At 40.8% G+C, this 24,610-nt stretch overlaps 2 protein-coding genes across 9 annotated transcripts; both read left to right on the forward strand.

Annotated features, from left to right (window-relative positions):
• Positions 1-3,176: 3,176 nt before the first annotated feature.
• Positions 3,177-6,638, forward strand: LOC130182665 (serine/threonine-protein kinase pim-1-like). Its single transcript, XM_056397751.1, has 9 exons — positions 3,177-3,446; positions 3,595-3,888; positions 4,309-4,464; positions 4,626-4,720; positions 4,816-4,863; positions 4,997-5,215; positions 5,321-5,501; positions 5,616-5,789; positions 5,908-6,638. Exons 1-9 carry the CDS (start codon positions 3,383-3,385, stop codon positions 5,997-5,999), a joined length of 1,323 nt encoding a protein of 440 aa, XP_056253726.1. The 5' UTR covers positions 3,177-3,382; the 3' UTR covers positions 6,000-6,638.
• Positions 6,639-8,553: 1,915 nt separating this feature from the next.
• arfip2b (ADP-ribosylation factor interacting protein 2b) lies at positions 8,554-23,888 on the forward strand. Of its 8 annotated transcripts, none has more exons than XM_056397358.1 (10): positions 8,554-8,856; positions 11,440-11,550; positions 14,651-14,707; positions 16,481-16,589; positions 17,715-17,771; positions 19,358-19,473; positions 19,676-19,897; positions 20,013-20,170; positions 20,868-21,042; positions 21,169-23,888. In XM_056397358.1, exons 2-10 carry the CDS (start codon positions 11,452-11,454, stop codon positions 21,322-21,324), a joined length of 1,149 nt encoding a protein of 382 aa, XP_056253333.1. In that variant the 5' UTR covers positions 8,554-8,856; positions 11,440-11,451; the 3' UTR covers positions 21,325-23,888. The 8 variants fall into 8 exon arrangements, with proteins under 8 accessions (XP_056253333.1, XP_056253336.1, XP_056253337.1 ...); XM_056397361.1 differs by having other exon boundaries at positions 14,651-14,683; XM_056397359.1 differs by having other exon boundaries at positions 8,580-8,635.
• Positions 23,889-24,610: the final 722 nt, after the last annotated feature.

Consider the following 24,610-nt stretch of genomic DNA (forward strand, 5'->3'; position numbering starts at 1 on the left):
CCTCTAGTTCCAGTAACTGGTCCTTCCGCGGCCAAACTCACGCCTCGTGCGGTCGCTGACTAACTCAGAAGATCAAAAACTTTCTCCGTCACTTTCTACAACCATGACATTTAACAGAAAAATATGTAGTTCTTGCCTCCTCTGTGCTGCACACTGCTAACTCTGCACTTTCCACAGGAGCAACGAGTGGTCACACACAGACTTGCTTATGTGAGGGACGTGTGATTCGCTACAAATACTATGTGTTCATGCTAATCCCTGATGTTTTCCCCCAAGTGTTAATTTGCATAATGTTTGTGAGAAATGGACACAACTGCCAAGTTAGAATTTAATTGATGTGTTTGTTCCGCATGAATACGCAATAAAATTCCTGCACATGTCCATAAAAACAAAAGGCTGAGCACAGAGAATAAAAACGGAGAGTATGAATTATGTTCCTTGATTTGTGTGGTGGTAGTTTCTGGTAAAAGGAATAATTTTAAACATAAGTGTCTGTGGAAGCAACTCATCTCTACAGGACATGTTTTGATAACTTGACAAAAAAAAATGCAGCTGTTTTCATAGTATCTCCTTTTTTACTTTTAGCATCCTGTTGGAGAGAAGAATCTCAGCTGTTACAGAAAAAAATATGTTTCTTCATTCTGCATTCTCTGTATTTTGAGATAAATATTAACTTTTTCATCATATATATATAATATGGTAATTTATATTTAATTTCATTGGGTCTCCCTCAGAGCGTGAGTATAGAGGGAGGATATTCTTTGGCTGTTACTTTTAAAAATTATTGTTTGAATATTAAAGGTCCCATATTTTACACTTTTCCTTTGTTGTATTTGAAGTGTTGATCCATAAGAAGATATATTTGTGGTTTTAAGAACCAAAAATCATCTCAATGTAGTTTTACATCTCCTCTCTGGAGCTCTGGATTATTTTCTGAGTGATCAAATAAAAATATGGGCGCGGCTTGGGGCATGGCTGAGGGAAGTGACTGCTCTGGTGTGACATCACAAAGTTAGGGAAGTCCTGACGGCTCGTTTTAAGGTTAAGTTTCTGAATACAAGCTGTGTGCATTTCTCTGTGGACCGGGCGCTTTGATACTACTCACAGTAATAATACAGAACCTAAACCTGCTTTATAATAAAAGAAAACATGGACATCTATGTTTATACAATATGAGACCTTTAAAATCCATTTTTTTCATACTTGCTCACCTCTCTTCTCTCCTCTCATGTGTAACACACATGGATGGAACTCATGTAACTGTAACATAACCAGGAGAAGAGTCAATGAATACACTCAATCCAGTAAATCAAGATTCATTTTCACACAATAAAAGTAAATCATTATCATAATTTGAAGAAATTGATTGTAACTGGCCGATCTGGAGCAGGAGTGTTACGGCTGTAGGTTATAATTTGGAATGACAGCACTGTACACACACATCTGCAGTAGCAGCAGCTGTGGCGAATTATGTTACATGCGATTATACTGTTCGCATGTCCGCAAGCTGTAAAACATTTTTTTGTTTTGTGTTTCAGTTATTTAGGATAGAGGAGGAGAAGAAGAAGAAGAAGAAGAAGAAGAAGAAAAAGAAGAAATTGCACGAAACACTGTGCCATGTTCACTGCAGCAGGTTAGTGACTCAGACTGGCATCAAACAACATGCCGACAGCTGGGAAAGTCGTTCTGTGTTCACGCACACTTCCATTGGTAAAATGTTCCCATATGGAATTTCACACCCATTCCCAAAAAATAGACCATGAGTTTCTCTTGGCTGCACAGTTCTTTCAGTTTCCCATCCATTCATTAATAAAACGTTCACTCTTTCCCTGGCTTTCACTTTCCACCTCCGTCCTCGGACTCTGATTGACTGCAGAAGCTGTTAGAAAAACTCCCCAGCCTGTCAAGTGCTTGCAGGATAGCATCCAGCACTGTTAACATTGTTCATAGGCAGTGGTTCATTCACAGCTTCCATATTTGATTGTGACAGGCACATGCTGTATGTGCCCAGTGTTATGCTCAAACATTTACTGTCACATGGAGGCTGAATCCTAAGTGATGATGCCCAGCTGGATGCGAGGGAGTTGATTTGCTTTGGTTTGAACTGTATCATCCAAAATGTACACATCAGCATCAGCTAAATGTCTGTGATTATTGGTTTAAACCCTCAACTCATGTGAAACCATTTATAATGAACTATTTGGCATGAGATCCATATTGTGATTGGCTCAGAGGTAGGTGTGTGTGTGTGTGTGTGTGTGTGTGTGGCTTTGCTTTTATTCAAACAATCTTTTCATTTTAAAATTTGCTTGTGACAGCCGGATCTTGTGGTTGAAATGAAAATAAAATAACCTGAATTTACTTTGCATATGAACTAAAATGTAAAAGACATCCATTTTTGTTTTTTGTTCATTTAAAAATAATATTAAATCCTCAGTGAGTCTGTCTGTTTCAGTGTGTGGCGGGGCAGCAGTGAAAACAGTAATTAAGATCACACAGGATCGTTATGAAGATGCTGGATTCACTGAGGGAAAAAAACATTAGTCACCTGATGATCACCCCAGACTAAAACACTTACCCACAGAGGGCAGCACTGTAACTATGTTGTTCAAAAACAGGAATAGGAAGACTACAGTGCAAGTGATGGAGATGACAAGTACGCAACAGAGAGGAGATGTGCAGTTAAGGAGCAGGGAGAAGAAACAACAACAGAAAACAGATTTTATGAGTGAATACAATACATATGGGAGTCTCGAGTTCGCCCTTGTTTCATCAAAGCCTCACTAAAGTGACATCTAGATAAAGTAAAATAATAATATCTAAAAAACAAAAAGAAACATGGCCTCTGAACATAATCCGGCCAGGGATAATACATGTGATATATACATTACATATATGAGACAACATACATGAATAGAAACCTTAATGCATGTGGTGACAGGTATTTTTCCTTCAAAAAATATTTCTCATTCCAAATTAGTTGTAAATAAACATAACCTGTGGGAGACAGAGTTGTATAAGCTTTTTAATCGGTGGGACGGTCGGCCATGTGACTGAGAAACAGCGGATATCAGTAACTGCACAGTATGCGTGTATCATTTGACTCATTTGAGATGTGACTTAATGACTTTCACTGAAACAAACACTTTCACATGTCTCACATGCACAATTTATTTTCAAACATTCATTTGCATATTCCAGAACACCTCTGTGTGATGTCACTGACAGGAGCACATTCCGTGTTCTATACGTCACACCTAAAGAACACGCCGGGAGACACGTTTCAGCATACAACTGTTGGATCTACGTTCAATCGTCGTGTTAGTGAAGTTAGTTATATTGTTAGTGAAGTTATCACATTCGAAACTTCTGGAGAATCTTCATGGATAAAGCACCTGGAAGGAAGATTAAGAATCGCCGCTGTCAGGCTCTCAGGGGAGATAAAGGTAAGTGAGAAATGACTGTTGGTGAGCCCTTTTTCTCATGCTGAAAGGTTATTAAAAAAAAAAAAAAAGACAATTTCAAACAGTTAGCCTCTACAATTCACAACAAACTGATTTTCCAATATTTCACTGTGTTTTTCCTCATTTACAGAGAGCAGCAGCAGCAGCACTCAACAAAATGCATCACCTGCAATGGATAGCAGGACTCAGAGACCTAAGAGGAAGGCCAGTCCTGAAAAGGAGACCCAAAGAAAAAGGAGAAGGGCCTCTGAGATGGCTGAACCCTGTGGCAGCAATAAAGAGGATGGCATCGTGAGGAGAGGGAAGAGGAAAGTAATGGACGACGGAGAGGGGCCATCAAAGCAGCAGCAGAAGAAGAAGAAGATGCCAGTATTCTACCTTCTCAAAAACAACGAGGACTCGGCCTCCACCTCAGTGGACACTGGTAAACCTAACCTGATCATGTGTATTGTCAGTTTATAGTTTACATGAGGTTTATATTTAGTGGATACATTAATACAGAAAGCACACAAATGTCCATCAACTAGTGGTAATTATTTGTGAAGATCATTTTTGATTTTTTTCTGTCCAGATTTTGAGATATTTGTCTTTGAGATTTTTGAAAGAAAAACTTTTTCTTTGGTAGAAAGTAGCTCCAATACAGAAACTGAAATGAGCAGCCATTCTTTGAATTTAGATTAATCCATAGAGGTGGCAGATCAGAAAAGACTAGTGTCATTTTGAAAGGCACTGAGTCACAGTTTCTTATATCATTTAGGTTGTGAGGTGCTTATGAGGATTTTATTGTCCACATTACTGTCACGACACAAGCTGATGTTCCTCTGGGTGTTTTTCTCTTCTGCAGAGAGCAGCGACCCTTTAGAAGGCTGCAGTACATTTGTGAGCAAGAAAAGCGTTAAGAGAAAGGCCACCGCTGAAGGAGAAGGACCGAAGAAGAAGAGGAGACTGGACCCCAAGGAGACAAAGAAGGAGGTGGAGGAGTCAGTAGATGCCCAGAGAGGTAAGTAGGAAGTCATTAATGTAGAGTTTGACTTTGTGTTAAGGTGGGGTTTAAAACGAGGATTTACATCAGGTGTAACATAGGAGGGATTCATATTTGAGCTTGAATAATTAATGTTCCTCACAATTGTATTAAAACAAAATATGTGTGTTTGTGTTTAGCTCAATTTAAGGCCAAATACAAACAGCAGAAACAGCTCGGTGAAGGAGGATGTGGGTCTGTGTTTGCTGGCTACCGCAAAGCAGATCATTTACCAGTAAGTGATACACACACATGCTCATGTACACACAAACACACACACACACCATATGGTCATAATGTGCTAATCAAAGTGCTGTTTGTGTCTTGTAGGTAGCTATCAAACACATACCAAAAAACAAGGTGTTTTGTAAGGAAACGGTGAGTAAACACCGACTGTTGTTGAAATGTGCTGCATTCATCAACACCCTCACTAACCGAATGTAGTGGGAATGAATTATAGTCATCTATGGAGCATCTCTCCCTCATCCTCTATCCTGTTGTTATGTTTCAGGACCAGAATGGGAACGAGCTGTCTGTGGAGGTGGCTGTCATGTTGAAGCTCTCTGCTGAAACGCCTGGATCAGTGGGGACGTCAGCGCCTGTGTCTCTACTGGACTGGTATGACCTGGGCCAGAAGCTCATCCTGGTGCTGGAAAGACCAGTCCCCTGCGAGGACCTCTTCACGTACCTGGAGGTCAAACGAGGCACTATTCAGGAGGAGGAGGCCAAGGTAAGCTACTGGAGGATCTTATGTGTAGGACGGCAGTTGTGGTCAGCTTTGAATCACAACAGCTAACACAGAGTCACCATGTCTCTCCGTCTGTCTCTCTCTCAGATCATAGTGAAACAGCTACTTCAAGCAGCAACCGAACTGGAGAATCAGCGCATCTTTCACCGGGACATCAAACTTGAAAACATCCTCATTGAGACGGGCTCAGACGTCCCGCGTGTTCGCCTCATCGACTTTGGACTCAGCTGTTTCTTCAAGAAAAGATCAGTTTTTCAAGATTTCTATGGTAAGATGTCTGGCTTCTACTACTGCTCCTCAATAATTCACTGGTCTGTAACGTTTAATCAAAGCTTCTCCTCCTACTCATCCTCTTATTATTGTATGTGTGTGTCTTTTCTAGGTACCTGTGATCACATCCCTCCAGAGTATTACAGTCATTTTACCTACAGCGCCAGCCCCACCACAGTGTGGCAAGTAGGAGTGGTCCTGTTCGAAATGTTCCACAGACGAGAACGTTTCGAGACCAGAAAGTTCCTGACAAAGAAGCTGAAAATCAACAAACAACTGTCCGAGAGTAAGAAAAACACACTCAGACACAAACCTGTCAGCAGACACACATCCGTTCACTCTGATGGACGACTGGAGCCGTCACCTTCCTCATCTAACCCCCAACCTTGAATCTTTCTCTCCAGATTGCCAGGATTTCTTGAAAATGTGTTTGACCAAACTCCCAGCGCGTCGCCCGACCCTGGAGCAGCTCCAGCTTCACCCCTGGCTCAGATAAACCCCCCCCACACACACACACACACACACACACACACACACACACACACACACACTTCAAATTATTCAGACCATACACACCATACAACAGGTAAGGGCCAATCTTATGGATCATTAATGGATAATTACTAATTCCTTTCTCTCTTTTACAGCAAGGATGATGCAAAGATTTCCTTGGACTTTAATTGGACTTTAATTGGACTTTAATTGGACTTTAATCTGACTTTAATAGGCTTTTATTTAACTGGTCTATATCAGACTTCTTACATAACATTTTTCCCACTTGCAGTTCCTGTAGCACCCCCAGCCGTCCGTGGAGAGGGGATCTCTCTTTGAATTGCCTCTCCCGAGGGTTCTTCCCATCTTCCCTCTAGCCTCGGGATTTTGGGGAGTTTTTCCTCGTCTTCTTAGAGAGCTTGGGCTGGGTCAGGATCTGCTGCTGATATAGACCCGTGGAACCCAATCAGCCATTATGTTCGGACACTTTCTCACTTATACCACGGCCGCTTGCCTGCAAAATGCTATACACTGTATAAGCAAGCTAAAGATACCAGTCACATACAACTGGTTTTGACCTCGCTTTCCATATTGCAACGAAAATCAATCATTTGCCTCGTTCTCTCTAAGAAAATATTTACTCTTTTTTCCCACTATTGTAAGATTTTTTCCCATTACTGCTGGTCTAACAACCAACAGTAATGGGAAAAAATCCTTTGCAGCTTGATCTTATCTTGATCTTATCTTAAACTAAAACGCTTGGAGCTAGAGTTCCAAGCGTTTTAGTTTAGGTTCAGCTGTTGTTGTCTTTACCAACAGTTTAATACTGCAATTAACTTAAGTGGCCATTGTACAAGTAATATTAAGTAGCAATACCTAATTCATAATCCATGTAACCAAACTGTAATTGAATTGAAACCCAATAAAATAAATCTGTTGTTTAAACCGCAGAGTCGTAATTCTTTTGTTCTTGTTGCATTTTGAATTATATAAATGCTGTAATCTACCTCCAGTCTCTTGGTGACAGACACATGTAAAGAAAGTATTGACAGTGATGATCTTAAAAAAATAAAGTTTTATTTTTCATCAAACATTTTTTTCCTCTTTCATTAAGAAAAGATACCTCCCCTTGAGACACACTTAAAATGAAACCTGACATGATGAGAAGCGAAGTTCTCCTGAAGCAGTTTCTTTCAATAAACGAGCATTAATTTATAGCTGTGCTGTGATTGTGGTAATCTGACTTTGAACAGAAATAAAAGCAGCCTTAAATTGCAGCCCAAGTGTTACCAAAGTTACTAACTTTTGCCTTCCATCTGAACTTATATTTTTTGTAAACTTGGTTCTCCTTGGAATTGTGCCTGTGTCTTTATGCACAGTCTATGAATCTGCCCCTTGGATTCACAGAGGTCAGAAGTACTAACATGTGTTGGGGCACAATGACGAAAACGAACAGTTACAATTCAAAGGTACCTGAGTTAATGTACAACCATCTGCAGAAACCTGTACACATCACCTCCAAGATGCCCCCGATACTTCCAAAGACGGGTTGTAGCCGGATAAAGGAAAAATGAAGACCTCTCACTCCGCTCCAATTTCCAGGTACAATTCTAAAGTGTGATGAGGAAATGTGCTCAAAGTCTGCAGTTTATATATTTTGTTAAAAGTATCAAATGATGATTAGTTTGAAATTATGGAAGGTAGAATTTACATATTTAATTCATCACAAAGATGTAAGGAAATTGAATGCTACAGTGGATTCTTTGAAACCATTAGGATGTATTAGTAGCTATTTAATTATATGTTGCACTGTGAGTTTTTATGGATGGTGCCTCTTCAATTATATCTTACATAAATCACAAAAAGGCAACCATCCAGATTGTACTGTAATTATATCATATCTTCTGCATCCTGCTTTACACAATGGCCCTAATGAGCTATAAAGTAATTGGCTTTCATTTTGCACCATCCTCTGAGGCCTTGGTAACACACACACACACACACACACACACACACACACACACACACACACACACACACACACACACACACACACAAACAAACAAATGCATATGTAAAGTACACACTGACCTCTCATTATTGTTTGTGGGTGTGAATATATTATTCCAGTCCAAGCCAAAAAAATGGAGCCTAATTAGCTAACTACTTGCCCTGCTTTTGATTCGTTGTTTGTTTGTTTGTTTTTGCAAATGTTATAATGCATATGTGGTTGTACAACTTGAGTAGCAGGCCCAATCAATTTGACCTGTTACAATGACTACACAACGTTAATGTAAACATTTTGGTGCCTCCTTTTCAGTATTAGTTTTGTGAAGAGTTAGTTAAATAAGCCTTTAAAAAATATTGTCGGAAGAGTTGTGCCAGATCATTTATTACTTATATAATATATAAAATAACTTCAAATCTGCTTGACAATGGTGAAAGTTAGCAAAGGTAGCGGCATGGCTGTTTTTACATTTGTAAAGTGAGTGATCCATCTTCTCGTCAATAGACGGTCTTTGCGTCGGAGCGCGTCTGAGAAAAGAATCCCACGGTGTCGTCAGTTCCGTAAAGCGTTCCTCTTGGCTTCATAGAAAAGAAGGCAGAGGATTATTTACGAGGAGTCCAAAGACAAAAGCAGTGAGAACAAGACTTTACCTTGTTATGTAATTTAAGTGCTTTTAAATAAGAGCGCTGCATTGTTTCCCACGGGCAGTTTTTTTTTTTTTTTACTCGGGCTGACAAAACACACATCAGTCTCCTCTAAGCCGCGCATGAACTGGGATGCACTGACGTTAGCTTCTTAGCTTGCTCGTTAGCTTCCCGAACATCTCCGTGTAAACGACGGGACCAAGCACACCGTAAGTCCAATCCGTTTGTAAACGACGATATTGCTTTTTGTCTGGGTGCGAGATTGTTTGAGATTTCTGTCACAGTTAACCAACCGGCTTTGCATTGTGAACTCACTTGTTTGCCATTTTTAAGCAGCTTCATCTGAACAGCTGTATGTGTGAATCTGGAATCAGGCCTTTTATTTTTTCTTGGGAGCAAATTAATTTCCAGCCTGAAAAGATGCTCCAATGCAATGCACATTCTTACGAAAAAGCCATTATGATGGGTTCTTTTTTTTTTTTTTTAATGGCCTCTACAAACCATCACCGTTTTGGACAGATTGGACCCACCGGAGGCCAAAGCTAACGTTACCTGCTGTTGAGGGAATAACCGTACACCTGTGCTGCTGCACCTGTTCGGGCTCCCAGACGTATTCGGCACGGTATCAGGAGATGTGTAAACCTTTAGCCTTTTCCTCTCTCTTTACGTCTGAAGCTAACTATTAGTCATTTATTAGTATTTTTTAAATTGTGCACTTGATTTGAATTTAAACGATTGGTTTAAACGACTCGCATTATATTAATAACAATACTACAAGTAAATAATAACACGCATTGCCCTTGATGTGGCTCATTTTATGCGGCTAAATGGCTATTTCGAGTTATTTCGGATGCTGCTTATTGCTAATTATAGACTGCCAATAACTACTATTAAAGTTAATGTCCGATCTTAGCCTTATGCCATTTCCCATTGATTAAGTGACTTGACTGAGAGACACAACATACTGTAGTGAATCGAAGCACTTACATAAATACTGCAGCCAGATCGAGGCCCATTTCAGATGTAGATGTTATGCAAAGTAGCAAATTTGTTTGCTCAGTCTATGAAGACATTTAGTATCTCATGTTGGAAATGTAGAATGTCAAATCAATAAGAGGACTTTTCTTTCCAGTGTGTGGCACTATGTGTTAAGTCAGTTTGGGTTAACATGGACAAGTGTCGAGCATTCTTGGGCAAGAGAAGCTCCTCTCTCCTGTGATGTGTTAAAGTCAACAGGGATGTGTCATTCCTCTGGAAGTGGACTGGGCATGGCAAAGTGTGCATTTCTAATGGATAAAGCCACTCAGGCGAGGACAGAGCAAATGTAAACAAGTCTTACTCATGCCTCCCTTCATGCAACATCTGTGATGTTCGTGCCAGCGAGTGAACTAACTGCCACAAACCTGCCATATTGTTGTGTTCAAGATGCAGTGAGCCCTGTGGTTGCAAGTTTACAAGGACACCAAGGTGTTTTGAAAAAAAAACAAAAAACAAAATCATATTTTTGTCCTACTTGACACTCATTATTCAGGTATGCGGCATATACTGTATATCCTTTATATCCTGCTTTGCACAACGGCCTTAATGAGCTATAAAGTATTTCAAGGACATTTGAGATTGCACATCAAACAAGATTAGAAGGATAATATACAGTAGTTATGTTTCATGGAGATCTGTTATCAGCATTTAATTATCAATCAAAAACTGAATATTTGTAATTACAATGTGATACATCTGTTTATAAATGAATAGTAATTAGTGAATTATTTTTCCGATGATAATAAGTGGCTGGAAATAAAGCACTGCTCTGTCACTTATTCATGAATTTGTGTTATCTACCAGACGTCCCCATTTTGTTTCCCACACTTAATCATATTAAACTCACATGGTCTACAACAGATCAGGGAACAAACTGGTTAAGAAAAACCAGTTGTGGAGACACCACTGTTCATGCTGGAGTTTCTCCAGACGTGACGTTTACCTGTTATACCACAACCGTGCTCTGCCATGATAACCATCTCCCACATTTGTAGACCTTAATTCTGCAGCATCATCTGTAGCCTTGTCACACATGCAGTAGTCAAGTCAAGTCTATCTTTTTTTATAAAGTGCCAAATCACAACAGCACACACTTATTGAATAGAGCAGGTCTAGACCGTACACTTTATAATATTGATTACTGAGACCCAACGATTCCCAACAATACAGTACACACTGACCCTTTATTGGTTTCTGTTGGAGTGAATTCATCAAGCTGTGAATTCATTATTACAGTCCAAGTCAAAAAACAGGAGCTATAGTTCTACTTGACCTGCATTTTGGCAGTTATTACATGTGACCCTGTATAGCACGCCAGATCAGTTTGACCTATTAGAGCGACTGGGCAATGTTGCTGTGAACATTTCACTGTCTCCTCTCTAGTTAGGGGTTTTTTAGGGAATGGGTGCTGCTAGCATACGGCCCTTTAATTGAGTGGGGTAGAGTGGCCACTTCAGCAAGATGGCTCATTGTAGCGGCGGCTCCCAGTGCATTGGGCTTTCATAGGTGTGTTTGTTTTTTATGCCAAGCGGTAGCCTTGCTCTTTGAAAACCACATCCTCGCTTGTTTGTTGCAATTATATTCCCATCTGCCTAATGATTTGGGTGTTTTGACTACGCTCTTTGGTCTCTCCTCTTCAAAGCAGCATTCAGGCCTCACTGTTTTTCCATGTCTGCCTTTTTCACTTCATTTACATACAGTAGCTCGTTGTATCCACACTTTAACCGTCTCTCTTTCTCCCCCTTTTCTCTCAGAAATAGTGCATTATGACAGACAGCATTATGAGCAAAGCTGCCACAATGGAGATTCCTATCAACAGTAATGGCGACACAGGGACACTACCAGAGGACGACAGCCTTGAACAGGTGGGTCCTGGCTAATTTATCAGTTGACAGTGTGCTGTGTGTGTAGCATTTTGAGACCACCCTGGGTAGTTGTTATTTACCTATTTAAAGCGCTTACACATGGGAACAAATATACACACTGTTTGTCTTTACCCACATGTGATCCCAGGGCAACAAGAGATCATTTACATACTCGCCAGCAAACAGATGAGAGTACAGAGAATACAGAGTTGTTTACCTCTCAATAATCTTATTTTTTTAGTTTCAATGTTACAGCAGTGATGATGTGATTTTTCAGTCTGAATTACTTTTTATATATTAATTTATAGTTATACTTAGTTTTTTTTTTTTTTTAAACTATTAAGTATATTTTATTTTTAAGGTTCTGTCTCTTGTCAGTTTTAGTGTAAGATTCATTGTGAAGTCTTTGATCAGACACCCAGATATTTTTTTTATTTGCCTCTAGTTTAAAATATTCTCCTCAGAAAAGTCTAACAATAGCCTTCTCTTGATGATGTAACCAGTGATACAGTACTATCCCCGAAGGTCATACTGTATCATTCACATGAGAGCACATGAGGAGAGTCAAACCTACATAAGTCAGCCAGCTGATGTCATTACGTGGAATTAGCGCTGGTTGATCACAGTGTGTGACGGATAAAGGCGTGCCTCTCGCTTGTTTGACGTTGACACAGTGGTGATGGGTATTGTTCCTCAGCTATCACAAGATTAGCTAAGTGAGCTGACTCTTTTCATACCATCACACCACAGTACAATTCTGTCAGTAAAAATATACAGTACAATTTAGGACTCATTGTTCCTAGTAAATACAGTTCTACAGCTGCATGAATGTGGCCACTCACTTACTATTATTCTCTCACATTGCCTTAATGCACCTGTGTTCAGTTGCGGAGAATGATCACTCTGAACCTGTATTCCAGTCTCCCGCTGTGAAATTAAATCTTGCTCTTTGCCTGGTTTTAGCCGTTATCGTATTAAGTCCTTCCTGTCATTCACTGCTAGATGTCCTTGTGTTTCCTTAGCTTGCTTAGCTACAACCGTGGAAAGGGATCCTACTGGGAAATCAGGTGTTGGAGTCCAGATGTCTCCTTGGGAACCAGCTTCCCCCATTAATGGCTCATGTGGCCTCCTGTTCGGGGCTGCAGATACATCTCTGGTGTATTTGGTTAAATCTGAACACTAGGTGTGAAACTGAAATGCTAGACTCTGTAGATGTAGTCGTAGCTCTCCAGGCGGGAACTGTTTATTTACAGAAGGAATAAGCACTTGTCGGGCCTCAATTTAAGGCAAATGCTCCTGTGGAGGGGGTGAAGCACAAACATTTTGTCTCTACCCTTTCAGGAGGTTCTTAGTCAGTGTCGGTTAGAAAGGAATAACAGTGGAGTTGCAGAGTAAGTGACGTTCATTTTCCTGCATCCCAGGGCACACCTTGTTAGACAAACAGACTGAAGATCCTGGTGGAAGCACTGGTGGTTATTTGAGTTATTTGCTCACCAAACTAAGTGTGGCTCCAGTCATGTAGTAAAAGGAAGCCCTACCCTCTCACCAAGTGTGCACAGCAGAGCGAGTATTCACCCGTTTGTTGGGGCTACTTCAGTTTAATGTGTTCATCTATGTGTTTAGCTTGGCTGTTTAGCGCTGGATATTACCCAGTTGTCATAGCAACCCTGCAATTAATCTGGCTGTGAAACTGGCTGTGCTTTGTCCTTGGGTGAAAGCCCTCTGAAATCAGATTGATATCTACTGGGTTTGAAGCGGCAGCAGTTTGTGTTGCTCGTGCACGTAGAGATGAAGATTGGCAGGTTAGGAAAGAGCAGATGTCCGGTTTCAGATGATGTAGCACCGAGCTCGTGTCGGAACATGGTTGGTGACTGGCAGCTTGACAGTGACAGATAGGACTGACTGCCAGCAGCGTCCTGGCAAAAGCATGAGAGGCATCACAGTGGATCACTGGTGGGAAGTCAGAAATTCAACAGCATCTTACACTGTTTATACTGTTGTACACAATTTCTCGTAGGTGAAAGAATAGTGGTTTGTGGCCTTTTTAAAGCAGACTCTGTGTGTCCATCATGTTATAGCATTCTGTCTTTGGTACGACGTCTGTACAGAAACAGGCGAGACAATTTACAAGACTACAGACTGCGCTGTTGTATGACAGCCGGAGTTATTGTGTGATGACATAAAGGTTCTGTAGTTTCCTACATCTTAGGGAACAGGCACTGTGTCAACAAAGTGTCCAGGGAGGGATCAGTGTCTGCGTCACTGTTCTCCCACACTGAACAGATGCCACAGCATGAGGCAGATCTCTAATGAATGAAGGTTTTGTCCTTTTTTTAACATGCTTTTTGGTTGTTGGTTCAGTGTCCGTGTAGTTAAAATGTTGAAAACTATCATTTTAGGCTCCAGAAATTGGAACCGTTGTCATGATGAGAGCCAGTTGGCCGCTCCAGACATGACCCAGTTTAAATTGGTAAAATGGTACCTGGAGTTTGGCCACTCAAACTTGGTGTTTGTGTGGATGTTTGCATGTGTCCACAGTTTCTTCTTTCTTGATTTTTTATTTTATTTTTTTTCCCTCCTTAATGTTGATGTGACTTTTAATGTCTTGTAAATGTCTTGTAAATGAATATATTCATTTTCACAGTGCTGAATTAGAATCAGTATTTTCTGTGTCCAGACAGTGATGGAATCATATCATGGCAAAGCTGTGGTAACACATTATACATGGACACACCAAGTGAAACATGTTCACCCAGTGGATGAACAATCCACTTTGAAACTTTGACATATACCAGCTAAGTGACGAACCCTGACCTGACCTGCTGTGATATCAGTCATCACTGCTCTCCATCTCACATCCCCGCTGTCCGTGGACATTACAATGATTTTTCTGGGATTTCTTTTTTTACATCGTTCTATCTTGTTTCATGCTTTCAGTCATGGATTTTTCTTTTTGTCTCCTTTCCTTTTTTTTTCCTTTTTTTTAATTTTCTTTTTACCTTTTTTTGTTGTCGTTCTTGTTGTGTTTGTTGACCCCACCCCCCACCCCCCACCCCCCTCCTCCTCCTCCCTACCCCCTTCCTCCTCCATCTCTGTGCAGGCTGCAAAGCTGCAGTGGAGCTTAGATGAGCAGGTAGGGAGCTCCAGAGGCACCAGGGTGAGCAGGCCATTTGTGCATTTGTGTGTGTGTATGTGTGTGTCTCTATGTTGGTGTGTAGCACTGCTGAGGGGTTTGACTTCATGTGGCGTTACATTGCCTCGCATCACTGCGTTGGTTTATTCCACAAAATGTGTCGGAATTGCATTTATATGGCAAACCACTGTGCAGCTTGAATCGTGCTGCCTGTTAATTTGGCTCCTACTAACTCCAGCTGGAGGGAGTCTCTCAAACTGGACATGTTTCGAGAGACAAACAGCTGACAGCTAACACTTCAAACTCAACACAAAAATCTGTTTCCATTTGATTATTAGATTCAAAAACATCTAGATCATGTTGTCTTGTGTGAGCTAACATAGCCTAGATTCTGTGTGTGTGTGTGTGTGTGTGTGATCGTTCCCCAGGGTGATGTGTGTGTGTGTGTGTGAGAGATCCCTTAATTTTTTTTTAGTGGGTGTTGGTTGACAAAACAAAACACTGTGGCATACTAATTATCATCATGTCGTACTAATGCTGTGATGTTGATGTGTTTCAGCTTCACTAGTTCTGTTTTCATGTGTCAGCTGATGTTAAACAAATGTAGGTGTGTTACAGCAAGAAAGTCAGGTGACTGTTAGGTCCGTCTCAACAAGCAGACAAGGCCCTGAAGCAGAGAGAATCTTCATCAGTGAATGCTGTTTGACCTTTAACGAATCACAGCAGCTGTATTTTAACTTCCTTTTTGCAGAATCAAACATACTCCTTGTGTTTGTTTACAACAAGGAAATAGCGTCCTCCCTTCTGGAGCATTCTTCTGTAGTCACAATCTTACTGTACAGTCTAAGCCCAAGGTTTCAGGAAGTGCCCTATATATTATCCTCCCATTTCATTTTCCCGATGGGCGATATGGGCCTTTGCCACAGTTGAGTTACTGTGAATTGTTTTTGTAGCAAATAAAATAAGTCTCTTGCTCACGGCACAGGCATGAGTAAAATTTAGACCTGATTTCTTGTAGGAACTACGGCTCACAAAGGCTTCTACCAAAGTGACAAAATCTGTTCGGGCCAGATATTCCCCCTTTTTCCATAAATCCCTCACCGATGTGTTTTTTCTTTACTAGCTGATACACGAGCAGGAAGGCAGACAAAAGAAAACAGTGAGTTTTAATTAAAGAAAACACACAAGATGGATCATGTGGCTCATAACACACAGTCCCCCCCACCCCCCCAACCCCCACCCCCACCCCCACCCCACCCCCTTGTGATCCAGAGCTGCGCTGAAGCCTGTGATGGTGATTATTTTGGAAGGAGAAAACAGTTTGCTTGAGCATTTCCTGCTGCATAGATCACTGGAGCCGCTGCTCGGGTTAGACTCTACGTCTGGTGATTAAACCTCCTTTGCTCGCTCTCTCAACAGCATCATGGCAGGAGATTCAGCTTAAATCCTTAGTTAGGTTAATTATTGACCGTGCACTTTAGAGGTGTGTTTTCTGCTGTTCACACACCTTGAAGTTTTTCCCTCTTGGCTCCTAGTTAAGTAGTTGAAGTTAGACAATGCCTGAAGATATGTGTGTACTGACCAACCTTCCTAACATAGTCGTGTTTGTCCCCCTCTAGTGAATAAGCCTTTAACTTACATTGTCTACACTGTGTGAATGTAACACTCAAAGTCATAAATGCTTGTTTACATATCCCCACCCCCAAAACCACCCAAAAACCCTTCCCTTTGTTCCTCTGTTTTTTTTTTTGTTTTTTTTTTCCTTGTTTGTTTTTTTTCACCGTTTAAACTTTGCAGGACCTACAGCAGGTGATGGTATCGGGTCCCAATCTAAATGAGACTAGCATTGTATCAGGGGGGTATGGAGGAACAGCAGAGGGTATCATCCCCACCAGCTCAATCAAAGGTAGAGTCCTACTTCACTCTTTGTCTCTCTCACTCATCTGTGACATCTTTCCAGTGTCTTTTTCTCAGCCGAACTGTCGCTCTCTCCCATTTTTGACTCCCTCTGTTGTCACTACGGATGTCTATCTGTGAGTGTAATTCGGAGGACAATGAAGAGTTTGATTTCTCAGACCTCCGATCAGTCTTCCCATGAGATGATGCCGCAAATTAATTTGCAGTAATTGGTGGTCAATTTGTGCTGATTTATCGCCAGCGTGGGCCTCTGCTCTCTCTGCTCCTTATTACTCAGATTACATGGTTCAATGCCCAGGCGTGGGATAGAGACAGTAGAGTGAATGATGAACTACTGAACACTGATTTTAAAACAAACTAAGTGTTCTTATAATGATGTGTTGACTACTACCCAAACTTCCTGTCAAAAAGATAATATATATATATTTTTTTATAAATGCAACTATAACTACTTGAAAACTGACTAATCAGCAAACATGATCTGAATCTGCACTGCATAAGAATGTGCTTAGACATACAACCCCCCCCCCCCCCCCCCCCCCCCAGCAAAAAAAAAGAAAATGCAGTCATTGTGATATGGGCGAGGAGCCGCGTTGACCAATCAAATATGTGCAAAGTACACATTCTTTCATGAATGCAGTGTTTACAGTTCATTCAGCATTTGTCACAATCAAAGATAAAAAATGATTGCGGCCTTGATAACTTCTCACAGCACTGAAAGACAAATTCATTATCAAACACGTCATTGTTCCTAAATGTCAGGCAACCGTTTCGAAACCACAGCGTCCCAACAGTTCCATAGATGCCCGACGTCAAACACCGTTTCATCTCACTATTCCTCACAACGTTTCTTCTTGCTCGCAAGCGGTTAATATTTTGCTTTTTAGATGAAAACTTACAAAAATAATTACACACCGAATCATAAATAGATCCAATACATGGTGTGATGCTGCGGGTCTGCAGCTGAGGGATTCATGTAAGTTTCTAGTTCAAGGCGCTGACCTCAGCAGTGTCGCTGTATTCACAGTTTCAGAGGGAATTAAACACCATCTTGTTTCTTATTTGATCCTAATATTTCTGCATCTTTGTCCCATCCTCTCTCTCTCTCTCTCAGGCCCTGCTGTGCGCTACAATGCAGAGTTTAACAAAAGGATCCCAGTTACAGGATTAGGTGGCTCCACAGACCAAATTATTATTAATTATAGAGAGCTTATTTCCAAAATGTGATGGAATCATTTTTAGCGACGCTGGATGTTTCTAGAATCTAGGATATCCAGTTTATAAGTACTGCTGTTAAGATTCTGTAAGCAAGAACTTCATCTGTTACCTACAACACACAAAATGTGACTCATGGATATTTCTCACATGATGAATCTCTCATTTTGGAAAGACGTTCTTTATACAGAGTGTGACTTTCAAATGGCAGAGAATTAGCTTCTCTGTCCCTTTTCATGAAATGTTCTCTGTTTCAGTGGAGTGGAGGGGAGTAAATTTATTTCTGGCTGCTGCTACTTTTCTTTGACACAGTCACAGTATTTCGTTAACATACTTCTCCTCTATTTCCTGGTTGATTTCTTCTGGGGTTGTAAACTCATCCTTTAACGGGTCTACACTTTTTTGTTCTTGTGTAGCAAAACAGAAACTGCCTTCATGTGTATTTGTATAAAGACCTTGAATATCAAAGTCAAAAGTCAGATATTACCGTGACAACTTAAGTAAACATTTAGTTTCTTAAAAGCCTGGCTGATCCAGTTAATTTAATATCACACTATTCAGTTCTGCTGCAGTTCAAACTGCCCCCGTCTTCACCATCACTCATTTGTCTGCATTGTTCACTGACTGTCATGCACTAAATGTTGTCTTTTCATCTTTGTACTTGTCTATCTTTATCCTCCACTTCCTTTTCACAACTCCCTCCTACATGTTCCTCGTCCTCCTCGTCTCCCTATTGTTGCCTCACTTTTCTGTCTTTCCTGCGTCTCCCGCTCCTCTCGACAAACTTCCTCCTACGTTGTCATTCCGTTTTTGGCACGCTTGTGCAACCTCAATAATTACTTCATTTCTAAACCCCGAAATATCCAACTATCATTCTGAATCCTGATCCCAACTATATAAATCCCACTCCCACATCCTTCCCTAATTCATACTCACCCTGAACCATTCCTTCATCCTTACCCTCCCCTACGACCCCCCACCCCCCACTTCATCCACTGTCACAGACCTGCGTATGAAGGCCAGGCGAAGTAGCGTTCCCCCGAGCAGTTCTGTCATCTGCCATATAGCAGGCCAATCACATGAATACCAAGGTACTGGAGAGGAGAACATTCAAAAGGCTCCACAATGATTAATAGTGTAGCAGTGACCCAAAATATCCCTGTAGTCCAGTGTGTTTTCATCTTATCACAGCTCAATAGAAAAGAATTTAGCGTCTACAATATTAAGTTTGTTTTCCCCAGTATTTCTTGCCACCTTCATTTCTGCTGCTCGCCCATTAACTCTACTTCACTCCTATGCATGCTCTACAGTGCTTTACGGGTCAGTGGTGACGGACATGGGTTGCAAGATAGCAGACAGATTTCCCTCAGTTTAGAGCAGCACAAACTGTGCTGAAAAGAAACTGTGCTGTAAAGTGAATGCACTTTCAGTAGCTGGTTCTCTACTCGGTCTGTTCTTTGCTGGGGGGTTAATCATGATGTCTGCCTCAACGTGTTTGTTGTTTACCATGTTTCTTGTGCTCGTTTGGGTCTTCTCTCTCAGGGTCCAACATGCACCACAGCAGCAGCAGCTCGTCCATGACGGCAGAAGAGCTGACCCGAGGTGTGGCTGTGGAAAAACTAGAAACAATGAAGAAGTGGGGTCTCAACACTTACAAGGTATCTGTAATGTTGACTAACAAGTAAAGCTGTGAATAGATGATAGTTTCAAGATAAAGAGCTACTTGGTGATTTTTATGTTTCTTGGCCTGAGGATCCTCTGAATCCCCTTCTCCCCATGTCTTTATGAAGCAGGCTAAAGTCACAGGAAGGAATTGCTTTGTGTTACTGATGTGTCTGTGCCTCTTCTTCATTGCGTCAGTGTACAAAGCAAATGATCTCGGAGCGTTTCGGTCGGGGTTCCCGGACTGTGGACCTGGAGCTGGAGGCCCAGATCGAAGTGCTGAGAGACACTAAGAGGAAATACGAGAACGTCCTGCGACTGGCCAGAGCACTGACCAACCACTTCTACAACATGGTGCAGACGCAGCATGCGCTCGGTGACACCTTTGCTGACCTCAGTCAGAAATCTCCAGAGCTTAGGGTGAGGCCTCAAAATGTATTTATGTGGTTTTTATGTCACCTGTCTTAACGCTTAGAGGCTTTAATACCATTTGTGTTCTGCATAGTGTGCGTTAATGCCTTGTTTTTCTATACAGGATGAGTTTGGCTACAATGCAGAGACTCAGAAGTTGCTGTGTAAGAACGGGGAGACTCTACTTGGTGCCATTAACTTCTTTGTGTCCAGCATCAACACACTAGTCAACAAGACCATGGAGGACACCTTGATGACGATCAAGATGTATGAAAATGCAAGGTAAGGACATTATTCATATCACCCAAGAAACTGGATGGAAACTCTTTTCAGAGGAGGATCAGCAAAGAGATTTAGACAAAACATGAGCACAGAAATACGGATGTTGTCCTGTATCAAATGACAACGTGATTTGAGTTGCTCAAAGTGATGAGGCCACAGAGAATTATCACGTGAATCTGCAGTTTTATAGTGAGATTCAGCTCGATGTGTAGCGGTCTGATCCACTTTACTATTTTGGTTCACTCACTGTGAAAAAGCTGTAAAAACACACTGTGCACGAGTAGAACATGTAGCAGCTAAAGAGCCAGATGTTTTTAAAGTTAGTTAAAAGAGTGAATATTGGACACTACGTGGCCAGAAACAAACTCCAAATTAAGTGCTCCTTAACTGCTGGATCTGTAAATAAGCCATTGTTAACAAGTTCCCCAACAACCTCAAAAGGTGATAATGTTGTGTTCACAACCTGTTTCTGCCTCCCCCAAGTGGTCAGATTTAAAAATGATTTTAAAGTTGTTTTTTCCAACAGGATTAATGAGAATAAATCATCTAAACTGGACTAAGAATTACATTTATAAATACAAGGAGCAGACAGATAGGGTTCAGGGTTTCTTTATGATGACACTGAAAATTGGTCTGGATCTTTGAAGTGTTCCTCTTTTTCTTGAAACTGTGTTTTCTTCTCTGCATTTCTGAACAGACTGGAGTTTGATGCCTACCGGTCAGACCTGGAGGAACTGAGTCTGGGTCCAAGGGATGCTGTTGCCATGGCCCGTATAGATGCTGCTCAGCAGCAATACCAAGTGCATAAGGAGAAGTATGAACGCCTCCGCTCAGACGTCATCATTAAACTCAAGTTCCTGGAGGAGAATAAGGTTGGTTTGCAGGACAGATCTGCATCATCAAAAAAGTGTTTACCTCCACGCTGACTCAAAGTGTTTTTCTTTGTGATAAATTGCACACTAACCAAATTCCTAAACTCTCTTGTCTCTGTCTCTCAGGTGAAGGTTATGCATAAGCAGCTCCTGCTCTTTCATAATGCCATCTCAGCATACTTTGCTGGCAACCAGCAGCAGCTGGAGCAAACGCTGAAGCAGTTCAACATAAAGTTGAGGCCTCCAGGGGCCGACAAGCCCTCCTGGTTAGAGGAGCAATGAGAGGGCCTGCTGGACCTCCTGCAGTCTCCTTCTTGACCACCTCCACCTGTTACCTGTTGAAACCCCCAACTTACAGAGGACCACTACAGAGGGAAAACACATACAGATAATTTGGTGGATGAAGAAATGAGATGAGCGTGTGGCTGGATGATTGGACAGATGAAGGAAGATCGGACAGATGGATTGCAGGGTATTATTGATGAATGCAGCAAGAAACGACGTGGCCAGTTTCATGAACAGCCAGGGGGCTATTAGTGCCTCTTTCCCCAACTTCCTCTTTTTTCCACTCGAACCCTCTCCTTGTGCTTTGTTCCCAGAGAAACTGTTCATCTGCCCCTTCCCTCTCCCCCATTCACCTTAAACCCCCTTCTATCTCAACACTACTTTGCTGTGTGCGCTTGTGTTAGTCATTCTTATGGCCATTATCGTACTCCTCAAGTGCTCCCAGTGATCTCAGTTAAACTTCAGTCCCACACCATCTTAGCAACAGAGACAGATGAGTAAAGGAAAAATAGTAAAAACCCATTAAAATACATTCAGATGTAACCAAACACAACATCAAAACTCCTCCAAACCTTATAACTCTCCTCGTGTGCCTCCTTATGTATGATCTAATGTAAGTGCAGAAAAAAGAAGTCAAACTACACATGAAGGGGATTTGTTTGCTACACTGGAAAGGAATGTGCAGACATTTCCAATCAATGTACATTTCAAATTAAGTACTGTTTCACTTTTGAAATGAAATATTATACAATTGTTTGTAGCTTAAATATATATATAAAAAAAGACAATGCTGTGTTTAGTTTAGTTTTTGGTTAATTTGACCATCATGTCTTTGTTTTTTTCTAACTATATCAGTTGTACTCAGCTGTATGTCTCATGCCTCAGAGTGAAGGACAGTATAGTCTTAGGGCAACGTGTGCTGGTGTTTAGTCTGAGGTTATGAGAAATGCTACAGATTTGAATTGTTACCTGATTTACTTGTTTTATTTACCCAAAGAGAATTGAGAGAGATGGATGATGATTGGATGATGATTGGATGATGAAACCCTGCTACGTTTTCATGGGTTATTTAAGCAACGCTGATTGGTTCAGTCTGGACTGAGGAAGCTTTGAGGGACAGCTGACCTATGACAGTCTGTTAAGATCCAACAAACTTGAATGGATTCACTCCATTATTACATTGTCTAACGGGCTGTATTTACAAGGAATTCACATTGATACATGATACATTGAAATGTGTTTTTTTTTTTTTTAAACTTTGTTTGTCTCTGCAATGTCTAGGGTCATATCTTCCAGTCCTCCTGAAGCAGAATATATTTGTCTATGGTTACATTTCTTCGCCGTGAAGATTAGTGTAGCCGTCTAATATTACTAATTGTAATATTTCAACATGATTTTGTTGTTGGTGATTTGGAAAACAAATTTTTTTTTTTAAATCTCCTGTAACTGAAACATTGTCTTAGTGTAATGTTAGTAAACAATCATGAATGGTTGACAATTAAGAGATGGTATTGCCACATGGTACTGCAAATGTAATGTTGAATTTTTATGCATCACTGTATTTATTATGTACATTGTATGTGTTAATCTGTTTGAATCAACATGTTGTACACTGGAACTTCTGGTTTGTGCAAATCCCTCATTTTTATGAGTATGACATTTAAGGCATTTTACAGGTGACACACTAACATGACAATATGCCTCAGGCCAACTAAATCTGTAATTGATATACTCCAGAAGAAGAAAAGATATTCTACACTAACTGATAGGAAGAACCGGCTGCAAAGTCAAATGAAGATAATCCAGTATAATGAATGTTTTACCATGCTGCATTTAATCCTAGAAACAGAAGGGAGTGCTCTGTGAAACCTCCATCAGTTAATGTGTCAGGCCTCCAGCTTCTCGTCTCCTCTCTATTTGCATGGCAGACAGCGATCCAAAGTATAGGAGCAGATATCTGTGAGCGTACCGATGCTCTACTCTTGGCCATCTGCGTGCCAGCTCGCATGGACTGGCCTAACGCCGTGCTTCAGGGTTCACTTTTTAATGCTGCACTCGTGAGGACAGTCGTGAAAGGAAGTGGATTTGATTTTTGATGAGAAGCAAATATCAAAAACGGATTCTTAAGATTTTTTTTTTTCTTATGTGTCAGTGTGTCAACTGGGTGTATTTTATTCCAGCTGTAGGAAGACCTTGGCCTCACTTACAGCAAAAACTGCAGTTTCGCTGGCCAGCTCCTGGTCTGTTTGACCGCCACACAGCAATATTAACAAAAATGTGACTCCTCTTTTCCAAACCTGCCCCTTTGAAATTCCTCCCCTCTTACACCAAAATGAAGATTTATAAAATGAGATATTTTATTTGTGTACAATCGATATTTTCTAGGTTGAGCTGGTGTATTGTACTGTATGAATGATTGCACATAATGGTATTTAAGATGATCAATGAAGTCGTGTCATGGATTGATGTGATACTCTGCCTTCATTCCTCGCTCAGACCTGAAAAGTCCCACCCTGCCCCACCCCAATGGAACAAAAATTAAAAATACACATTTTCAAATGGTCTGGCTGTATTTCCTGTTTGTGTCTTTCACCTCATTTGTTTTCCACTGGTGAACTTCCTGTTGCACGTGGAGTAGAGCAGCAGCAGCCATCTGGATTCAGTCAAATTCAACTTTATAATCTTGTGATTAGTCATCCACTGCCATTAAGACCTATTCTTGATCAACCTCATTTATCTAACTTCTCCCATGAAATTTAAAACTTCCTGTTTGATTATTATTATTATGACAGCTGACAGAAGCCCCCCCCCCCCAACGCTATTAACATTTCTTAATATGCTGTCTAATGAAACCACCAAAAAATAAAAAATCCACACATTTGTACCACATTTTTATCGGGGGTTTTCTTCAGGGCGCTGTTGTGTTCATTATTATTATTATTAGTAGTAGTAATTGATATTATTGTACTATTGGTAACACTAGTACCTATTGGTATTGGTATGATTATTCCCACCATAACAATTAACAATAAACAGCACATACAGATAACACTATTACCTATGGGTATAACTGTTTTCACATTTACAATTACCAATCAACAGTGTTTACTGCTCTCCATCTGTTCCTGTTGCTGTTAAAATTGAGTTGAAAATTGAATTGAATTTTTAAATGTATACATCTGTGAATATATGATAGCTCCTTCTGCCTTTATCTTTATCTATAGCAATAAAGGACATGGTAGTTTTTGTATTCGCACATACTCATTTAATACTATACTCCGTT

The sequence above is a fragment of the Seriola aureovittata genome, chromosome 15 (assembly GCF_021018895.1).
Source record: "Seriola aureovittata isolate HTS-2021-v1 ecotype China chromosome 15, ASM2101889v1, whole genome shotgun sequence".
Taxonomy (NCBI): Eukaryota; Metazoa; Chordata; class Actinopteri; order Carangiformes; family Carangidae; genus Seriola; species Seriola aureovittata.